General features: G+C 45.3%; 1 protein-coding gene across 8 annotated transcripts; it reads left to right on the top strand.

Moving 5' to 3' along the window:
- Positions 1 to 1,215: 1,215 nt before the first annotated feature.
- GIGYF1 (GRB10 interacting GYF protein 1) lies at positions 1,216 to 15,463 on the top strand. 8 transcript variants are annotated; one of them, XM_074311661.1, is made up of 27 exons: positions 1,216 to 1,420; positions 7,261 to 7,417; positions 7,545 to 7,617; positions 7,725 to 7,854; positions 7,944 to 8,073; positions 8,199 to 8,294; positions 8,450 to 8,561; positions 8,740 to 8,848; positions 9,181 to 9,221; positions 9,434 to 9,604; positions 9,815 to 10,065; positions 10,202 to 10,310; positions 10,637 to 10,771; positions 10,917 to 11,008; positions 11,164 to 11,335; positions 11,457 to 11,623; positions 11,870 to 11,970; positions 12,086 to 12,199; positions 12,312 to 12,412; positions 12,727 to 12,809; positions 12,891 to 13,028; positions 13,127 to 13,327; positions 13,932 to 14,113; positions 14,227 to 14,387; positions 14,472 to 14,635; positions 14,724 to 14,856; positions 14,996 to 15,463. In XM_074311661.1, exons 4-27 carry the CDS (start codon positions 7,820 to 7,822, stop codon positions 15,046 to 15,048), a joined length of 3,051 nt encoding a protein of 1,016 aa, XP_074167762.1. In that variant the 5' UTR covers positions 1,216 to 1,420; positions 7,261 to 7,417; positions 7,545 to 7,617; positions 7,725 to 7,819; the 3' UTR covers positions 15,049 to 15,463. The 8 variants fall into 8 exon arrangements, with proteins under 8 accessions (XP_074167762.1, XP_074167761.1, XP_074167757.1 ...); XM_074311660.1 differs by lacking the exon at positions 1,216 to 1,420 and adding an exon at positions 1,648 to 1,777; XM_074311656.1 differs by lacking the exon at positions 1,216 to 1,420 and having other exon boundaries at positions 7,286 to 7,417; positions 7,793 to 7,854; positions 8,196 to 8,294; positions 8,725 to 8,848.
- Positions 15,464 to 16,445: the final 982 nt, after the last annotated feature.

Raw genomic sequence — 16,445 nt, 5'->3', positions numbered from 1 at the left:
TCTAAGAATTGACATTCTGTGTGCAAGACCATGAGTTTGTATATGGAAAGGCATTCTCTGGAGACTCATCTTCCTGTCTCCAGAGGATGTGAGACCGTCTGAGTTTGTAGAACTTTTTGTTGGTGATTTCATATAACTTTACAGGGCTGTCTCAGGTCAGAGTTTTACTCTCATCAAAGTTAGACTTGGACTGAGTTTCTTCTGACTTCAGGGCTAGTGCGCTACCCACTGTGCCACCTAGCTGCCCTAACAATAAATTAGTTTTTGAAAGAACAATAGATTAGAAGCCAATAAACAGTACCTTGCCCCTTGGGGTGCTTAATTAATGTTTGGTCAGTGCTCCACTACAAATACATTGAATGAATGAATGTATGAATACTCGCTTCTCTCCTGGATCTCCTACCTGTCTGACAACCTCCTTTTGCTGGATTTTCATTCGGGTCATGCCCACTAACCACAGAGATCTCCCAAAGCAAAATCGTGGACCCTCCTATCTTCTCCTTCTAGAAGCTCGTTCATTTTTTTCATTAATTCCCATAGGTTCAACTAGCATCACTATGATTCTAAGATCTATAGATTTAGCCCTAATTTCTCCGTTGAAGTCCAGTTTTCTGGAGTTTTCCCTCATTTCTTTTCATTTGGATCCCTGCACTTCCCTTCTGGTTAGTGCTGGTTTAAAGAACACGACCCAGACCGAGGAGGAACGACGGCAGCAGCGAGGGGCAAGAACGGGACGGACTGCGGGGCGGGAGTCCGAAGAGCCGAGTTCAAGCCCGGCCTCAGACAGGCCGTGTGACCCTGGGCAAGTCACTGAGGCCCTGGCGGCTGGGAATGGGGTAATAGTGGGACCTACCTGTCCAGGTTGTCTGAGAATTTGTATAGCTCTCCCCACACCCCGAAGCCCTGCACAAATGCTCCTATCGTTGTGGTAGTGGATACTCTCCAGTGTTTGAAAATGCCTTCACATCCATGATCTCATGTGAGCCTCACAATAATAACCCGGGGAGGGGCGCACTCCCGCGCCCCGCTCTGCCCCGGCTGTGTGCGCCCGCGAGGCCCGGACTCTCACTCCTCTCCCGTGATTGCAAGCGCTCCCGGGGCCCCGACTCGCCCGGTTAAATAGGACTCTCGGAAGAGATGCTGCTTGACTGCTAATGTTCGAAGCTCGATGACGCCATGAAGCGCCCTGACGTAGGTCCGTCGGTCGGTCTGTTCAGAGCCGCAGGGCAAGCCGCCTGTCAAGTGTCGGGGGAGGGGGCGCGCTTAATTGGGGGAGTAGTAGAAGGGGAGGAGGGAGGGGCGGTATAAAACAACCTAACAACCCATCTCAACTGGCTCCGGGTCACGTGACGCGCCAAGCTGGGCTCCCCGATCACGTGCAAATCGGTTTCGGCGCACCTACTGGAGCCCCCAAGTGAAGGTGTGTGTAGGGGGGGTGTACGTGTCTGCGTGCCCGCGCGGATCTGTATATGTACAGCGGAGCCCAAGGAGGAGGGGGTTGGGGGTAGTTGTTGTTGGGGGTCGAGGGGGGGGTTGGGCGCCGAGCGTTCCCTCGTCACGTGGTGCAAGGCGGGCAGCCATCTTGCTACAAACACAAACACTGAGGAGCGGCTGCAGCGGGAGCGCCAGCGTGCGCCACCCCCCCCCCTTCGCCTCCCTCCCCCTCCCCCTTCGCGGGCTAGTCTGCCGCGCGCCCTAGCCTCGCGCCACCAACGCCCCGGAACTGGAGCCCGAGCCTGGCGCAGTCTGCCCGGGATCGCCCGCCCGCCCACCAGCGGTAAGGAGCGTGTCCATCCCATCCAGCCAGTTCCCCAGCTTTGCCGGGGAGCGCCCGGGGCCTACGGGCCAGCATCCCCACCCCTAACCCTCCTCTAGTCCTAGCTGCCACTCGAGGGACCCCGGAGGCTGGAGGGGTGGCAGGCCATAGTGAAGCTCTCTCCCCGCCCCCCCCTCCCCGCTCCTTGCCAGGGCCAACCCTTCTTCCCCTGAGGGCGGGCCTGGGCGGGCCTGGCCCCTCCTGCAGCTTCTGCTGGAAGCCCAAACGCACGGGGCACCGGCAGCATCCCTGCCTCCACTGGAGACCCAGCCCCATCCGGTGCTGCCTTCCAGTCACACCCCCAACCCCCTGGTCCGGCCCTGCGTAGCCTCTGTGGCGGTGGGAGACCACAGAGGCACAGCCTGCCTGGGCTTTTTGGGGAAAGGTCTCCGTATCACAGCTAGGGGCGTGCAGCATGTGGATCCGGTCCTGATACTGCCCTTTCTCTCCCCACAGACCTGACCTCCCCCTCCCCCTCTTCTTTAAGGATGTCCCCCTTCCGTTTGGACCCCGGTTAATTATCTGGTGAAACGAGGTGGTTGGACTAGACCGATCCCAATCCTAGCTTTGACATTGTGTGTTTTCACTTTTAACATGGAAGTTCCTTCCCCATAAACAAATCACTCTAAATTGAAGCTCTTCTAAACTCACCACAACATACTCATCTCATTTCCCCAGTAGTTCCGACTATGCAAAGAAATACATCTCCACACAAAGGCGGAATCCCTGCTTTCCTCATCATAGGTTAGAAGATCTAGAGCTGGAAGGGACCTTAGGAGTTTGTAGAATCCAACCGTATCATCTTGCACCCAGGTCTCACCGATTCTGAGTCCATGATGCTGTCCACCAGACCATGGTACCTTAGTGTGTTTGGCTTTTTCCCTCTAAATTTTCTTGTCTGTCAATGAGGAACAGAACTGGCCCCCTCATAAACCCCATTCTTTTCAGAACTTCAGCCTTTCTGATAGCTCCCATAAAATCCACAATGCTGGTCATGTAATTTTTATAGCCCGCCTTTAAATAACACATAAATATAGACTATCTCAGTAAATTGTTTGAATCTCTGTCCAAAGAATCCCTTCCCAAATTACTATTAATTAAATCCTCATAAAAAGATCATAACTTAAAGATCATCTCAACTTAATCATCCTTGCAGATTATGTCTTCAATCCTATTCATTTCATCAGCATTTTCTTCCACAAGAAGCATTAGATTTAGATAAATAGTAATAACATAGTATAACTGGTTTGAATCCTAGCTGTGCTGTTTTCTTTAGGTAAATCACTTAATATTTCTGAGTCTTAATTTTTGTCATGTGTACTGGAGATATGGTAAGAGATTATTTCTAAAGTTCATATGATTTTATGAACATGATGACTTTCCCATCTTTGCCCTGCAACTGAATTACAGACCCCAGCTCTTGTTTCTCTTTTAAGAATAAGCCATCTGTCTAGGTAAAATTTTGATTTATGTAAGTATGAATAGATTGAGGAATGTTTAGAAGGGTTGTTCTGGTGATGTTTGGTTATGTTTAATCATGTCACACTGGGGCCTTGTTCAGCCAAGAAATCTACTGGGTTGGAGTATACTGGAGTATAGAGTACTACCCAAGGAGAAAAGAGTTTGGGCTACCTCTCTTGATGTTTCAGTCCATATAAGAGGATGTGGGAATTAATGGACTTTGAGTCACAAAAATGGGATTTTTGGATTTTAACCTTGTGACTATTACTCAGGCTATATATTAGAACTTTTTTTTTTTTTTTTTTTTGTATTGTTGAGTTCTTAGAAATAGTAATAAAAACTATAAGTAACTGGGAAGAAAGTGATTAGGGGAGGACTTCTAAGTGGAGCATTGAACCCTTGTTTGAAATTAGATGTAAAGTGAGGAAAAGCAATACAACAAATAAAAATAAAAACTATAGCATTCCTAGGAATTAGGAATGACAAGAGAAGAGTTGAAGTTGATATAAAGTCCTTCTCAACCTGTACATGGGGACAAGAGTCCTTGTTTTAGAGAGCAACAACTTTTCATATGGGAAGCAGTTAATAAATGCTTTTAGTTCATTCAGATCCCATCAACTTGGAGAAATCGGTAGAAGAGCTCAAACAAGATGAAGGCTTGTGAAAACATTTCAGCACTGTGCAAATATGAATTGTCATTTTGATGGTTTCAGGAAATATAGTTAGGGACCAGAGATGCCCCCCAAATAGACTCCCTCCTTTTCAAAGCTACAAAGAAAATTTTCAGCAAGATAGAAGAAAAGTCTGGTCTTTTTGAAATTGGAGGAATCTTGAAGACCCAAGCATGGACAGCTACTTTGGAGATTAGAGATTTGAGTGAGATTCTTCAATCATAGACATATCCCTTTATGTTCCAGGAGTTTGATTGGAGCTAAATTAGGAGAATTAGAAAGATAAAGGCTCTACATTTTTATTGGTTTGTGTCCATCTTCCATCAATGCAAAATTTGACTTCCTTTGTGATTACTAAATCACAAGTGGCAAAAGTTGCTGTGGCCAACAGATATCATTTTGTGGCTCACCTGGTGATGAACCTCTGCAACTTAGCCAGGCTCACTCTCATGTAATACATATTGCCTTGGAGAGCTTGTGCTTTGCTGGCATAGCTTTCAAGAGCTATGGTGTTCATATTATGATGAGACATTATATAGACCTTGTTAAATAGAGACCTAATTCTCACCTTTTTTTCCCTCCTTGTTTCGTGGTAAGAGCCAGTCCTGACAAACCTGACAATAGCTAAGATTATTTTCCATTGTCCCATTTTCTTGGTAGTTTTTCTCTTATATTCATAGAAGAGAAAGTTCAGATTGAAATGCTGACACGTGTATGTGTTGCGTGTATGTGTGCGTGCATGCTTGTACACGCAAGTGCATGCATACATATGTATTTGAGAGGAATGAGGCTCAAGGATAAAGAGAAGTTGGGAGAAGGGAAGAAGTAGTCAGTGAGTTTCAGGAGCAGAAAATAAATAATTTATATGCGCTTCTCTTGCTTTTACCTTGAATCTGACAAAAATTTAGAACATTCAAGGCCCCCAGTCCTTAATTCCTTAACATTTGCCCCTTCTTTCTTTCATCCCTCCCTTGCTATGCCTCCTTCAGTTCATCTCAGACACATTTTAAGCAACTGAGATAGAATATCTAAATTTTAAAAACTTAATCCTTTCCCAAGAATCTCTTCATGATCTCTTCATCCAGAGTAGAATGCTTCCCCATCAGTAAAGATGGGAAAACTGAACCATTGTGACTAATATTGACTCTGTCTTTCTCAGTATATTCTCTTCCTTTATGATTTCATCAGCTTCTATAAGTTTGGTTATGCTTTAGATATGCAGATGGCTCCCAGATTTCATATCCAGGCATTATCTTGCTCTTGAATTCCAGTCATATAGTACTTGCTGCCTGCTGAACATCTCCACTTGGAGATGTTTGAAATTCAGCATGTTCAAAACAGAATTTATTTCATATTTCTCATCTGAAAATCCATACATCCTCTAAATCTACATATTCTTGTTAATGAAACCACCTTCAAGTCATCAGGTTTACAACATTGTTCTTTTTCTTTTCTTCCTTAGTCCTCATGCCACATTTTATTTAGCCTGCCTCCACAACATTTTTTTCATCCATTTCCTTATCCTCTATTCAAACAACTTTGACCCTAGCCTGTGTGAGGGTTCCTAGTCTCTCTTTTTTTCTAGGCCAACTTCTAACTTGATATTCCTAGAACAAAGATCTAACCATGTGATACTTCTTCCAACATATACACAAATCATCTTCAGTAGCTCCCTATCATAGGATAAAATAAGTTTATTTCTTTTTGCTGAATTAAATGAACACAGGGAATTGAGAATTGGCCCTGTTTATAAAAAAGACACATAATAGCTATATGTTTTTTTTGAGTAGGATAAGGAATGTTTGAACAAGCCTAACACCTTATAGTGCATTAGGATGGGCTGCAGGAAGAAAAGCAAAAATGTGATTAGATAACTACTTCATTTGGGGGATTTGGACATTGTGTTCTTTCCTTTTTCTTTCCAAAGTGTGGGAGCATTCCTACGTATTTAATAAAGTGAATGGCTATAATTTAAATTATAGCCTCCAGTGGGGTTTCTTTTCTCCCCAATCCATTTACACTTTCTTGTTTCTCATGCCTCATATAAACTGCATTTGTTTCTGACAACCTGAGTAGAGAGATTAAGAAAGGAAGCAAAGTGCTTTACCCTTTTTATCACTAAACATTGACTCCCAAAGCTAGTCTGGCAACAGTAAGTTTGCATTGGAATAGTCCAAAAAATGAAGAAAACTACCTCTTTTCCCTGACTCCCTGTTAAAGTTATGAGAACTTTTTCATATATTCTCTTCTTCCTCCTTCCCACCTAATTATTTTTGTAGCTTTTACTTTTTAGATGCAAAGATCATAAAACCTTATTTTTTTTCTGTAGCATAAAAGCCTTCAGTTTCTCTCTTAATTCCTATTTATACAAGCAAAAGAACCTTCTGCCCAACTTTTTCTTCAACCTGGGGGGGAGGAAAGGAAGTCCATTTCTGCCATATAATCAAATCTTACCTTGAAGTACACTTCTGAACTTTCCACCCCAAAATCCCAGAGATTTTGATTCTTTTTCAGAACTTGAAATAAGCATTTATTAATTGCTTCTGAAAAGAATCTTCAAGGTCTGGTAATTCAAAAGAGCAAACCTAAAAAAGACACTTTCTCTGTGGCTACTAGGATATCAATAAACCTTGAAGAGCCTCCTTTCTCTGTCTCTATAACATTCTTCCTATTCCTGGTCGCTTTCCTTCAAGTACACAATTTATCAGGAGAACCAGTTTTTCCTTTGTGTGTCTGTATGGCCAACTCCTCTCTGATTATCTCTAGATTTAGTTTATCCAGAATAGGGGTTCTTAGCCTGTTTTGTATCATGGACCCCTTTGGTAATCTGGTGAATCCATGAGCCCCTTCTCAGAATGATGGTTTTAAATGTGTAACTTAAATACATGGGATTACAAAAGAAACCATATTGAAAAGAAATATATTGAAATCGTTATCAAAATATTAAAAGTTCTACATTCACAAGCCTCCTGAAATTTATCTACATACCCCAGGTTATACCCTAGTCTAAATTCTTCCCCTTCCCAAAGTGAACCTTTCACAGAGTGGTTTATGAAGTACTTTTTCATCCTTTTCTTGCTTTGTCTTCTTCTGGTAGGAATTCTAATCATTTGGCAGTATGTAATGGAGGAGGGGGTAGAGATTAGGGATTTTACTAATCTATGCATTGGATAAATGGCTACTAAGTTTTTCATGTAGGCAGTAATCTGTACTTTGTACAAAAGTAAGATTTGAAATGGTCTGTGAAATTTGTAGTGACTGAAAATTCAAGGGCAGGGACAAATAAATATCTTTTCCTCATCCCGTCTTAAGGAACTTTACCAGATGTTAAGGGCCCCTGGTCACCATTATACTAAGGACCATATCTGATAACTGGTGACTCCTGGCTCAACCTCTGAACCATCCTCTGCCTGAAGAGAGCCATCTCCTCTATTCCCTGTCTCCAGGTACCTGGGGGACAGTTTGCCAGGTAAGCACTGGGATAGGGTGAAGAACCAAGGACCTAGCCTAGCATCTCCCAAGAAGTCCCTTTCAGGGACCAAAGAGGAAAACAAGAATCAGATTTATTTAACAAATCCATTTTTCTCCATCTCCAGGTAATCCTCCTACATTGGTTTATCTCTGGCCATCTTATGTTGTGAATGGCCCTGCACAACTTTTTATAATCAGGTATTCTAAAGTAGCCTCTACTCTTATCCCGAGACCTAGATGATTGATCCCTTTCTCTGACTTCTGGTTCCCCAGTGCTCCATCTTTCTTCCCTGTTTCCATTTAAGTGTTTGGATATCAAGTGTTAAGCCTCTACCTTCCTGTCATACTCTCCCCATCTCCTCCCAACTTCCAGCCTTGAGGAAACTTAAGCAGCTTCACAATGGCAGCAGAAACTCTCAACTTTGGTCCAGAGTGGTGAGTTGGGACCTACTGAGAGGGTGGAAGAACCATGGTGGGAAAGAGGGATTTCAGTTACTTATATTTGCTTCCCTACCCTACCTTAGGCTACGGGTACTGTCAAGTGGGAGTAGTGTGATCTCCCCACCTCCTTCCCCTGCCATGCCTAAATATAAGCTGGCTGAGCATCGTTATGGTCGTGAGGAGATGCTGGCACTCTATGTCAAGGAGAATAAGGTGGGTAGGCTTCCCCAAAAGAAAATCTAAGTAGAGAAACTATTTTGTTCTTTAGTGTGCCCTACCCTATTAGGGAAGTATGTGGGAATATAGTGTTTCAACTTTTCTACTTCTGGGACTAGCAGGTCCCAGATGAATTACAGGACAAAGAATTTGCTGCAGTGTTACAGGAGGAACCATTGCAGCCATTGGCACTGGAACCTCTGACAGAAGAGGAGCAGGTGGGCCTTAAACTAGATAGCTATGTTTTAGAAAGTAAATGACAGGGAAGTCAGACACCTGGTTTGGGAGAGGGGAATGACTTTTGAAGGTGGGGTATTAAGGAGGAGTTGTAGAGAACCTGAGTTCTCATTCCTAGCACTGCTTCCTTCCTCAGAGAAACTTCTCCCTGTCAGTGAACAGTGTGGCTGTGCTGAGGCTGATGGGGAAGGGGGCTGGCCCCCCCCCAGGTGGTATCTCTCGTGGCAGAGGCAGCACTCGGAGCAGAGGTAATAGGGGATTACTGGGATTTTTGTAGGTTGAAGGAAGTGTGTGTGTGTGTGTGTGTGTGTGTGTGTGTGTGTGTGTGTGTGTGTGTGAATGAATTGATCCTGAAGATTCCTAATAATGGTGTCTGGTAAGTTCTTCTACCAACCAATTTATGGTGTCTAGCCCCTCTTTTTCCAGGCCGGGGCAGAGGTGATAGCGGCTTTTACCAAAGAAGCATTGAAGAAGGAGATGGAGCTTTTGGAAGAAGTCCTCGGGAGATCCAGCGCAGCCAAAGCTGGGATGATAGGTATGGGTTGAAAAAAGGGGAGGAATATACAGAGAGGGAAAATAACTTGGGCAGAGAGGTAAGGTCACTGGAAAACCTGTTATTTTCATGTTTCTTTTTGGATCTTTTGTTAAATTCACTTGGTCCTCTATTTCTATTTTTACTTTCTCTCCCCTCCCCCCCTCCAAAATACCCTTTGACCTATGCCTCTTTCCTTCTAGTTTCTTTCTGTCTCCTCCTCCTGCTTTCTTTGTATAAAATGGTGAGAGAACTGTAGAACTTTGTACAGTTCAGGATAATGGGGATTTTTCTGATTTTAGCTGACATCTTCCCCACCACTTTACCCTTTACAGAGGCGAGAGGCGATTTGAGAAGTCAACAAGGAGAGATGGAGGTACAGAGGATATGGAAGAAATATAGTGGGGTACTGGGAGCCTGGGAGGAAAGAGGATTGGGAATTCTTCCCCCCCCCCCAAAAAAAAAAAGAAGTTTGGGAATCATTCAAAGGATGAATGTCTCATTTTCTAGAAAGGTTCATATCAATGGGTGTTCGATACACCTTTCCCCTAATGCTAATTTTTAAAATAATTTTTCCCCTACTGCCAGTACGTTCTGGGTTTGAGGAGGGAGGATCAGGACCCCGGAAGGAACATGCCCGTTCAGACAGTGAGAATTGGCGTTCTCTACGGGAGGACCAAGAAGAGGAAGATGAGGGCAGCTGGCGACTTGGGGCAGGTCCCCGTCGAGATGGGGATCGATGGCGTTCCACCAGTCCTGGTGAGGGGGAATAAGGGAAAAAGGCATGGAGGTTAAAGAGAAATCTCTGTAGCTGTAAAGTCCCAAGGCAGAGAGGAAGGGAGAGTAGAAAATCCTGAGAAAATAAGGAAGTAGTTTCTTAGACTTAAACAATTTTCCAAGATTATTGAGGTTAGTCAGAACTAAAGAGATCAGATACTGATCATTTCCCTAACTCCTTTTGTTCCTCAGATGGTGGACCCCGATCTGCTGGCTGGCGGGAGCATGGGGAGAGGAGAAGAAAATTTGAGTTTGAGTTTCGAGGGGAGCGGGCTGGGGGTGTTGAGGAAGAGGGGCGGGGTGGGGGAGGCTCCCATCCCCGGAAATCTCGGGGTCCTGATGGCTTTGATGATGACAAGGATGGACTCCCTGAATGGTGTCTGGAGGATGAAGATGAGGAAATGGGCACCTTTGACTCATCTGGGGCCTTCTTGCCCCTTAAGGTATCTTAAGAGAAAGATTGGGAAAGGATAGGTTGGGAGAACTGGTAGTAACTTTACCATGACTTGATCTTCTCATTTTTCACCCTTCACTCCCCCCCCCAAAAAAAAAAAAAAAAACCAACAATAAATGGTACAGAAGGGTCCCAAGGAGCCAATCCCTGAGGAACAAGAGCTAGACTTCCAAGGTCTAGAAGAAGAGGAGGAGGAGAAGCTGGATGGACAGAGTGGAGAGGGAACTGAATCAGGTAACTAAAGAACTGAATGGCCAAGATATGAAACTTGAAAAGCTAGGAAATAAGATAATATATTGTGATGGATTTATTTAACTATGGATTAGTTTCAGCCTATCTGACCATGAGAAAAGTAGGGTGACACTTCCAGTGATGGAAATAACATTGAATTTCAGTCAAAAGTCCAGATTCTTACATTGTAGCCTTGGGAAAAAGATGATAATTTCCTGGTTTAATTTTCCTCAGCTTTAAACTATTTATGTGCAGGAACCATGTTACCTCTATATCTTATCAAGTTCTGTGATTTTTATAATACTTTTTTATGTCACTTCTTTTTTTAGGCATGGAGCCAGCCCCACTACCCATCCAGGAGGAGAAAATGCATCCTCCATCTCCCCTGCCCACTCTGGATTCTCTCTGGAGACCTGATGGGGAAGGGGATGAGGCTACTGAGAAAGATCTTCCAGTGGTTGAAGGTAGTGATTTAGGGATTGGTGGGAATACCCTTGGGGAAGAGTAATAGGTGGAGCAGAGCTTTTTGTTTTAGTTGCTCTAAAGCTGTAGGTAAGATGAGTGTTCATATGCTGATGCTCCTTTATTTTTCCCTTTCTTCACTCTTAGGGGATGAAACTAGGGTGAACCCTGATGCTGGTTTACCACCTGGCTCTCCTGGAGATACAGAAGATGATGAGGGCATGAAGCATCTTCAGCAGGTGATAAAGGGGCTGCTTTGAGGACTTAGATCTTACCTTTACCTGATTTCAGTGTGCCATATTCCTACCCCTACTGATCTTTTTCACCTTTTTGCCCCTCATCCTGCTCTGACTTTAGCTATTAATTCCATGTCATTATTTCCTTGGGGTCCTAGGAGGCGGAAAAACTGGTAGCATCACTACAGGATAGTTCCCTAGAGGAGGAACAGTTCACAGCTGCCATGCAGGGTCAAGGACTTCGACATTCAGCTGCTGCTGCTGCTCTTCCACTTAGTCATGGGGCTGCCCGAAAGTGGTTTTACAAGGACCCACAGGGGGAAATCCAAGGTATTTCAGAGGGTGAGGGAATTGATAAATTAGTCTAAGAAAACATAAATTAGTGATTAGAGAAAGGGACATCCATGTGCTTTTTGTTCCTGTTGACCTCAATGTATTCTTTTTGGTCTAGGCCCCTTCACAACACAGGAGATGGCAGAATGGTTCCAAGCTGGCTATTTCTCTATGGCATTGCTGGTGAAACGGGGCTGTGATGAAGGTTTCCAACCACTGGGTGAAGTTATCAAGATGTGGGGGCGTGTGCCCTTTGCCCCAGGACCCTCACCTCCCCCACTTCTGGTAAGTACACTCAATATATTGCCCAAGGCACTAGGGTTTTTATGAGAGGTCTACTTTATGGGAAGATCTAGGAAGAATTTTGTTAGAAGATAGAGGAAATGCTGAGAAAGTGAGATTAGGGATTCCTTGGAAAGAGAGAAAGAATGTTTCCTTCTGGAATGCTTTCCCATGGTCTTTAGTGCTCTTTTTTTCTTCACCACATTGAACTTTGTTGTGTCTATGTTTCTGTCCCTGTCTGTCTCTCAGGGAAACATGGATCAGGAGCGGCTGAAGAAGCAACAGGAGTTAGCAACAGCTGCACTGTACCAGCAACTGCAGCACCAGCAGTTCCTTCAGTTGATCAACAGGTAGTACTGAGATGGGCGGGCAGAGGTGGGGGAGTCCCTTCCCCTAGCTCTGTGGAATATAGATTTGAAGTCCTGCCATAAGAAGTAGAAATTGACTGTCCTGCATGCTACCCAGCCGCCAGTTCCCACAGTGTGCACTCCAGCAAAAGGCAGCTATGGGAGACCTGACACCTCAGCAGCAGCAACAGCTCACTGTGTTTCTGCAGCAGCTACAGGCTCTCAAACCCAGGTATATTCAGGACATGAGATCTTCTTTTCTTTCTTCTGTCCCCAAAATGTGTAAGGAAGGGCCACAGTTAGGAATAAGATTAGAGTCCTAAGTCAGACCTATTCCTTCTCAGAGGTGGGGACCAGAACCTCCTTCCAACGATAAACCGTTCCTTGTCGGTGCCAGACTCAGGCACCCTCTGGGATTTGCATACCTCAGCTTCATCACAGTCAGGTATGTATATGACTAGGCAAGACCATCTGAATTCTTTCCCATTCTCTCTCTTGTCATTCTACAACTCTACCTCCATCTGAAAAGACAAAGTATCTATTTTTCTACCAGAAAGGAACCTCACTCAAAATTTGCCTTTCTTTCCAGTCCTTGCTGGAAAGCTAGGAAGCAGTTGATCTTCCTTTACCTAGAATAACATCCATCAGAGCCCCGACCATAGAGGTCTGATCTATGCCTTTATCTGATTCTTGTCATGCTATCCTTTTCCTGAGCAAAGGCCCTCTGAAAATCTTTTATCCTCCCTTGCCTCTTTTCAGGTGGTGAGGCCAGTCTGTGGGACATACCAATTAATTCTTCGACTCAGGGTCCAATTCTAGAACAACTCCAGTTGCAACATAAAGTGAGTCCTTTTAAAGCTGAATACTACAAGGTTGAGATTGACCCAAGAGAGCAGGGTTTTGTATACTGTTTTCCTTCTCAGCTCCAGGAGCGGAGAGATGTGGAACTCAGGGTAAAACGAGAGGAGGAGGAACGGAAACGCCGGGAAGAAAAGCGGAGGCAGCAGCAGGAAGAACAGAAACGGAGACAGGAGGAGGAGGAGCTATATCGGCGTAAGCAAGTAAGGGAGCATACTTCTTCCAAAGACTAAAAAATTAACAGTAGGAAGTCAAATCCTTTCATTTGTACATAGTGAAACCTCCTTGACTTTCTTCCCAGGTTAGACAGCAAGAACTGCTCCTGAAGCTGCTGCAGCAGCAGCAGGCAGTGCCTCCATCACCAGGCTCCCCTCCTCCACTCTGGGCAAAGCAAGGCCTCTCCATGAAAACTCTGTTGGAGCTACAGCTGGAGGGTGATCGGCAGTTGCACAAGCAGCAACATCGGGAGCCTCCTCGAGCCCAAGCCCCAGCCCAGCGGGCGGTAAGCCAGAATCAGATTTGAGCAGTGTTCTCATAACTTCTCCTTTGATGCTCCTTCATTTTCTTTTCATTATCTTTCTTACTGTTTCAAACCATATATGAGAGTAGTATCTTAGAAACTGAGGAAGAACCCCCATCTTCCTTATTGTCCTCAGCTTCCTAGAGTGACCTAACTTGACACAGTACATCTAGAAGTAGATAAACACATGCATATATTCCCCTCCCTCTTATCCTATTTGTTTTATTTGTGGAATTTTTTTGGGGGGGGGTAGGGAGTTAGAGGGAGGCAATCAAGATTAAGTGACATTCACATAGCTGGTAAATGTCTTGAGTCTTGATTTGAATTCCTGATTCCAGGGCCAGTACTGTATCCACTGTTCCACCTTTCTCTCCTTATCTTCTTATTCTAAAGTCTTGTTTTGATTTTGAGGATCTTACATTTTTTTTGTAGATATGTGCCCTTCACCTTCTGTATCCCCTTCTCTGTCCCCATATAAATACCAAAAATAGGTTTCTCCCACCTAGCTCTCTTGACAGTTTTCTAGAAAGCCCTCCTATCCTGTTGTCCTTACTAATCTGACTCCTCCTACTCTGTGTTTCTGCAGCATGGGGGCCTGGGCAGCGCTCCTCTATCCCAGTGGGTGGCAGAGACAGGACCCCTATGGGGTGGGCTAGAGAAGAGCGGGGGCAGTGGAAGTCTTGGGCTCTGGGAGGAAACACTCAAGGGCAGCAGCAACCTGGCCAGGAGTCTGGGCCTCAAGAACAGCCGAAGCAGTCCTTTGCTCAGGTGGGTGTAGAGCCTGAACTAGTCTGGGAGGAAGGAGGGCTGGGAAGCAGCAGGGTGAAGGATGGGGCAGGGTCAGCTCTGAACCCTCACTTCACTCTGTTTTTCTGACACAGTGATTCCTACGGCCATCCTTCTGGCCGACCTAGTCGAAAGAAGACAGATGAGGAAGAGAAATTGCTGAAGCTGTTGCAGGGCATTCCTAAGCCCCAGGATGGCTTTACCCAGTGGTGTGAACAGATGCTTCATACATTGAGCACCACTGGGAGCCTAGATGGTATGGGCAGGGCACAGTGGGGGAGCCAGGGGCCTGTGTAACCATACTCAGGTGGTCCCTGATATTTCCCACAAACCCCTACAGTGCCCATGGCTGTGGCGATCCTGAAAGAGGTGGAATCCCCCTATGATGTCCATGATTACATCCGGTCCTGTTTAGGGGACACGTTGGAAGCCAAAGAATTTGCCAAACAATTTTTAGAGCGGAGGGCCAAGAATAAGGCTAGTCAGCAACGGCAGCAGCAGCAGGTGGGGGATCAATGCTCTTTGCTTGCCTAATTATGACAATGGAAATGATGTCTCTCAGATTTTCTTCTGATCATCCATGTCCTTACAGGAGGCATGGCTTAATAATACAAGCTCCTTACAAGCTGCTTTCCAAACCAATCACAACACCAAGCTGGGTCCGGGAGAGGGCAGCAAGGCTAAGAGGAGAGCACTGATGCTGCATGCAGACCCCAGCATCCTGGGTAGGTATGATGGTTGGGAATCCCCTCCTGTGGAGCCAGAACTGGAGTTGGGTTATGTGTGAGGGATATAGCAGCAATGGAACTAGTTGGTGACAGAAATATTGGTTTTGTTTTCAAAACTTTTACTCCTTGGCCTCAGGCTACTCCCTGCATGGATCCCCCAGTGAGATCGAGAGTGTGGAGGACTACTGAATAGCCAGCCCCCCAGCCCCACCTGAGGAGGGGGGAAGGAGGTGGCTTGGACACCTGGGACCCTGAGCCTGGCCAGGTTCCCCTTGGATAGGGGGAAAGCAGAAGCTGGAGGAAGAAGAGGCAGAGTCCGCAGCACTTGTTACAAACCACATGATGCACCTTAACTCACCCACCACGAGGCACTTTATAGATTTGGGGGAGTGGGGGTTGGGGGGGGAGGGAATTTTTTAAAAAATTAAAACCTGAAGAAAATGTTAAAAAAAAAAAAAAAACAAACAAACAAACAAACAAACAAAAAAAAAAAAACTAGATTTCCCCTCCCATCCCAGTACCCTTTCTCCCCTTTGGGAGTTAATGGGTTTGGGATCTGATTGGGGTGGTAAGAGTCCCTTTTTAAAAAATGAGAGGGGAGGAGGGTGGGTTCTGATTTAAAAAAACTAAACACTGTTATTTGGGGGTGATAAGGGAACTGAGACCCGGGGACCTGCCTAGTCCATGTTCCTCCTCCCCTAGGCTGCACTTAGCCTTTGCCACCCCATACACCAGCTCTGTGTAACTGGAAGCTTGGGCAAGAACAGTTTGCACTGTAGGGTCTCCTTTGACTGTTGGACCCGCTGTGAACTGCTTGGGGTGATTCCTGTGATTGTTGATGTTTCTGGGGAGTAGGGGCTGAGAAAGCCATTCCTGCTCTGCTGCTTTAGGGGTAAGTTGCACAAATCTGATGGGCCTGGGAATGGGGCCTTGTGTCAGTGTTAGCTCTGTTAAGGGAGCTAGAAGCAGTGACTCCTGAGTTGAGGGGTTCTTCCATCTCTGCTGTTTGGAGGGGGCGGATATCATTAGTGTTGGGTAACTCAATTCCCCATTCCCCCATTTGAATGTATTTTTTGGGACATGGCACCTATGCCCTTCCAATTTTTCTGCAGAAGGAATAGGGAATGGACAACCCCTTCCAGCAGCTGCCCTTCTTTTGAGATAGAAGAGTAGGAACACAGAGAAAGGCAGCTTGGAGATGGGTTTGGGGGGGGTGAGGGGGGGGTTAAGAGGTGTGCTTAAATTTGACCAAATTGGAGAGGAACAAATGATTTCTCTCTGCTCCGTCCCTTTTTACAAATACTGTGATGGGGAAGAGGGGAACTATATCAAGACATGTTTCTCTTGTATAAAGGGGTAGGATGGGATTTTTTTTTTTTTTTTTTTATCATCTAATAGATATCCATCTGGGTTTCTTAAATTGTCTCCCCAACATCCACACTGCTCTCAACCCACCAGAGTGCACAGTATTAGGCTAGGGTTCTGCCTCTACCTCCCCCTCATGAATGTACTTGTTCCCCTACCCTGGGGGAGGAGAGGAGGAGGTAGAGCAACATTATCCCCTTGGATCCCATATTTTTTTTTTT

This window comes from Sminthopsis crassicaudata, chromosome 4 (genome assembly GCF_048593235.1).
Source record: "Sminthopsis crassicaudata isolate SCR6 chromosome 4, ASM4859323v1, whole genome shotgun sequence".
NCBI classification, from domain to species: domain Eukaryota; kingdom Metazoa; phylum Chordata; class Mammalia; order Dasyuromorphia; family Dasyuridae; genus Sminthopsis; species Sminthopsis crassicaudata.
The sequence above is the reverse complement of the archived record's forward strand: the minus strand, read 5'-3'. Positions and strand labels throughout refer to the sequence as shown.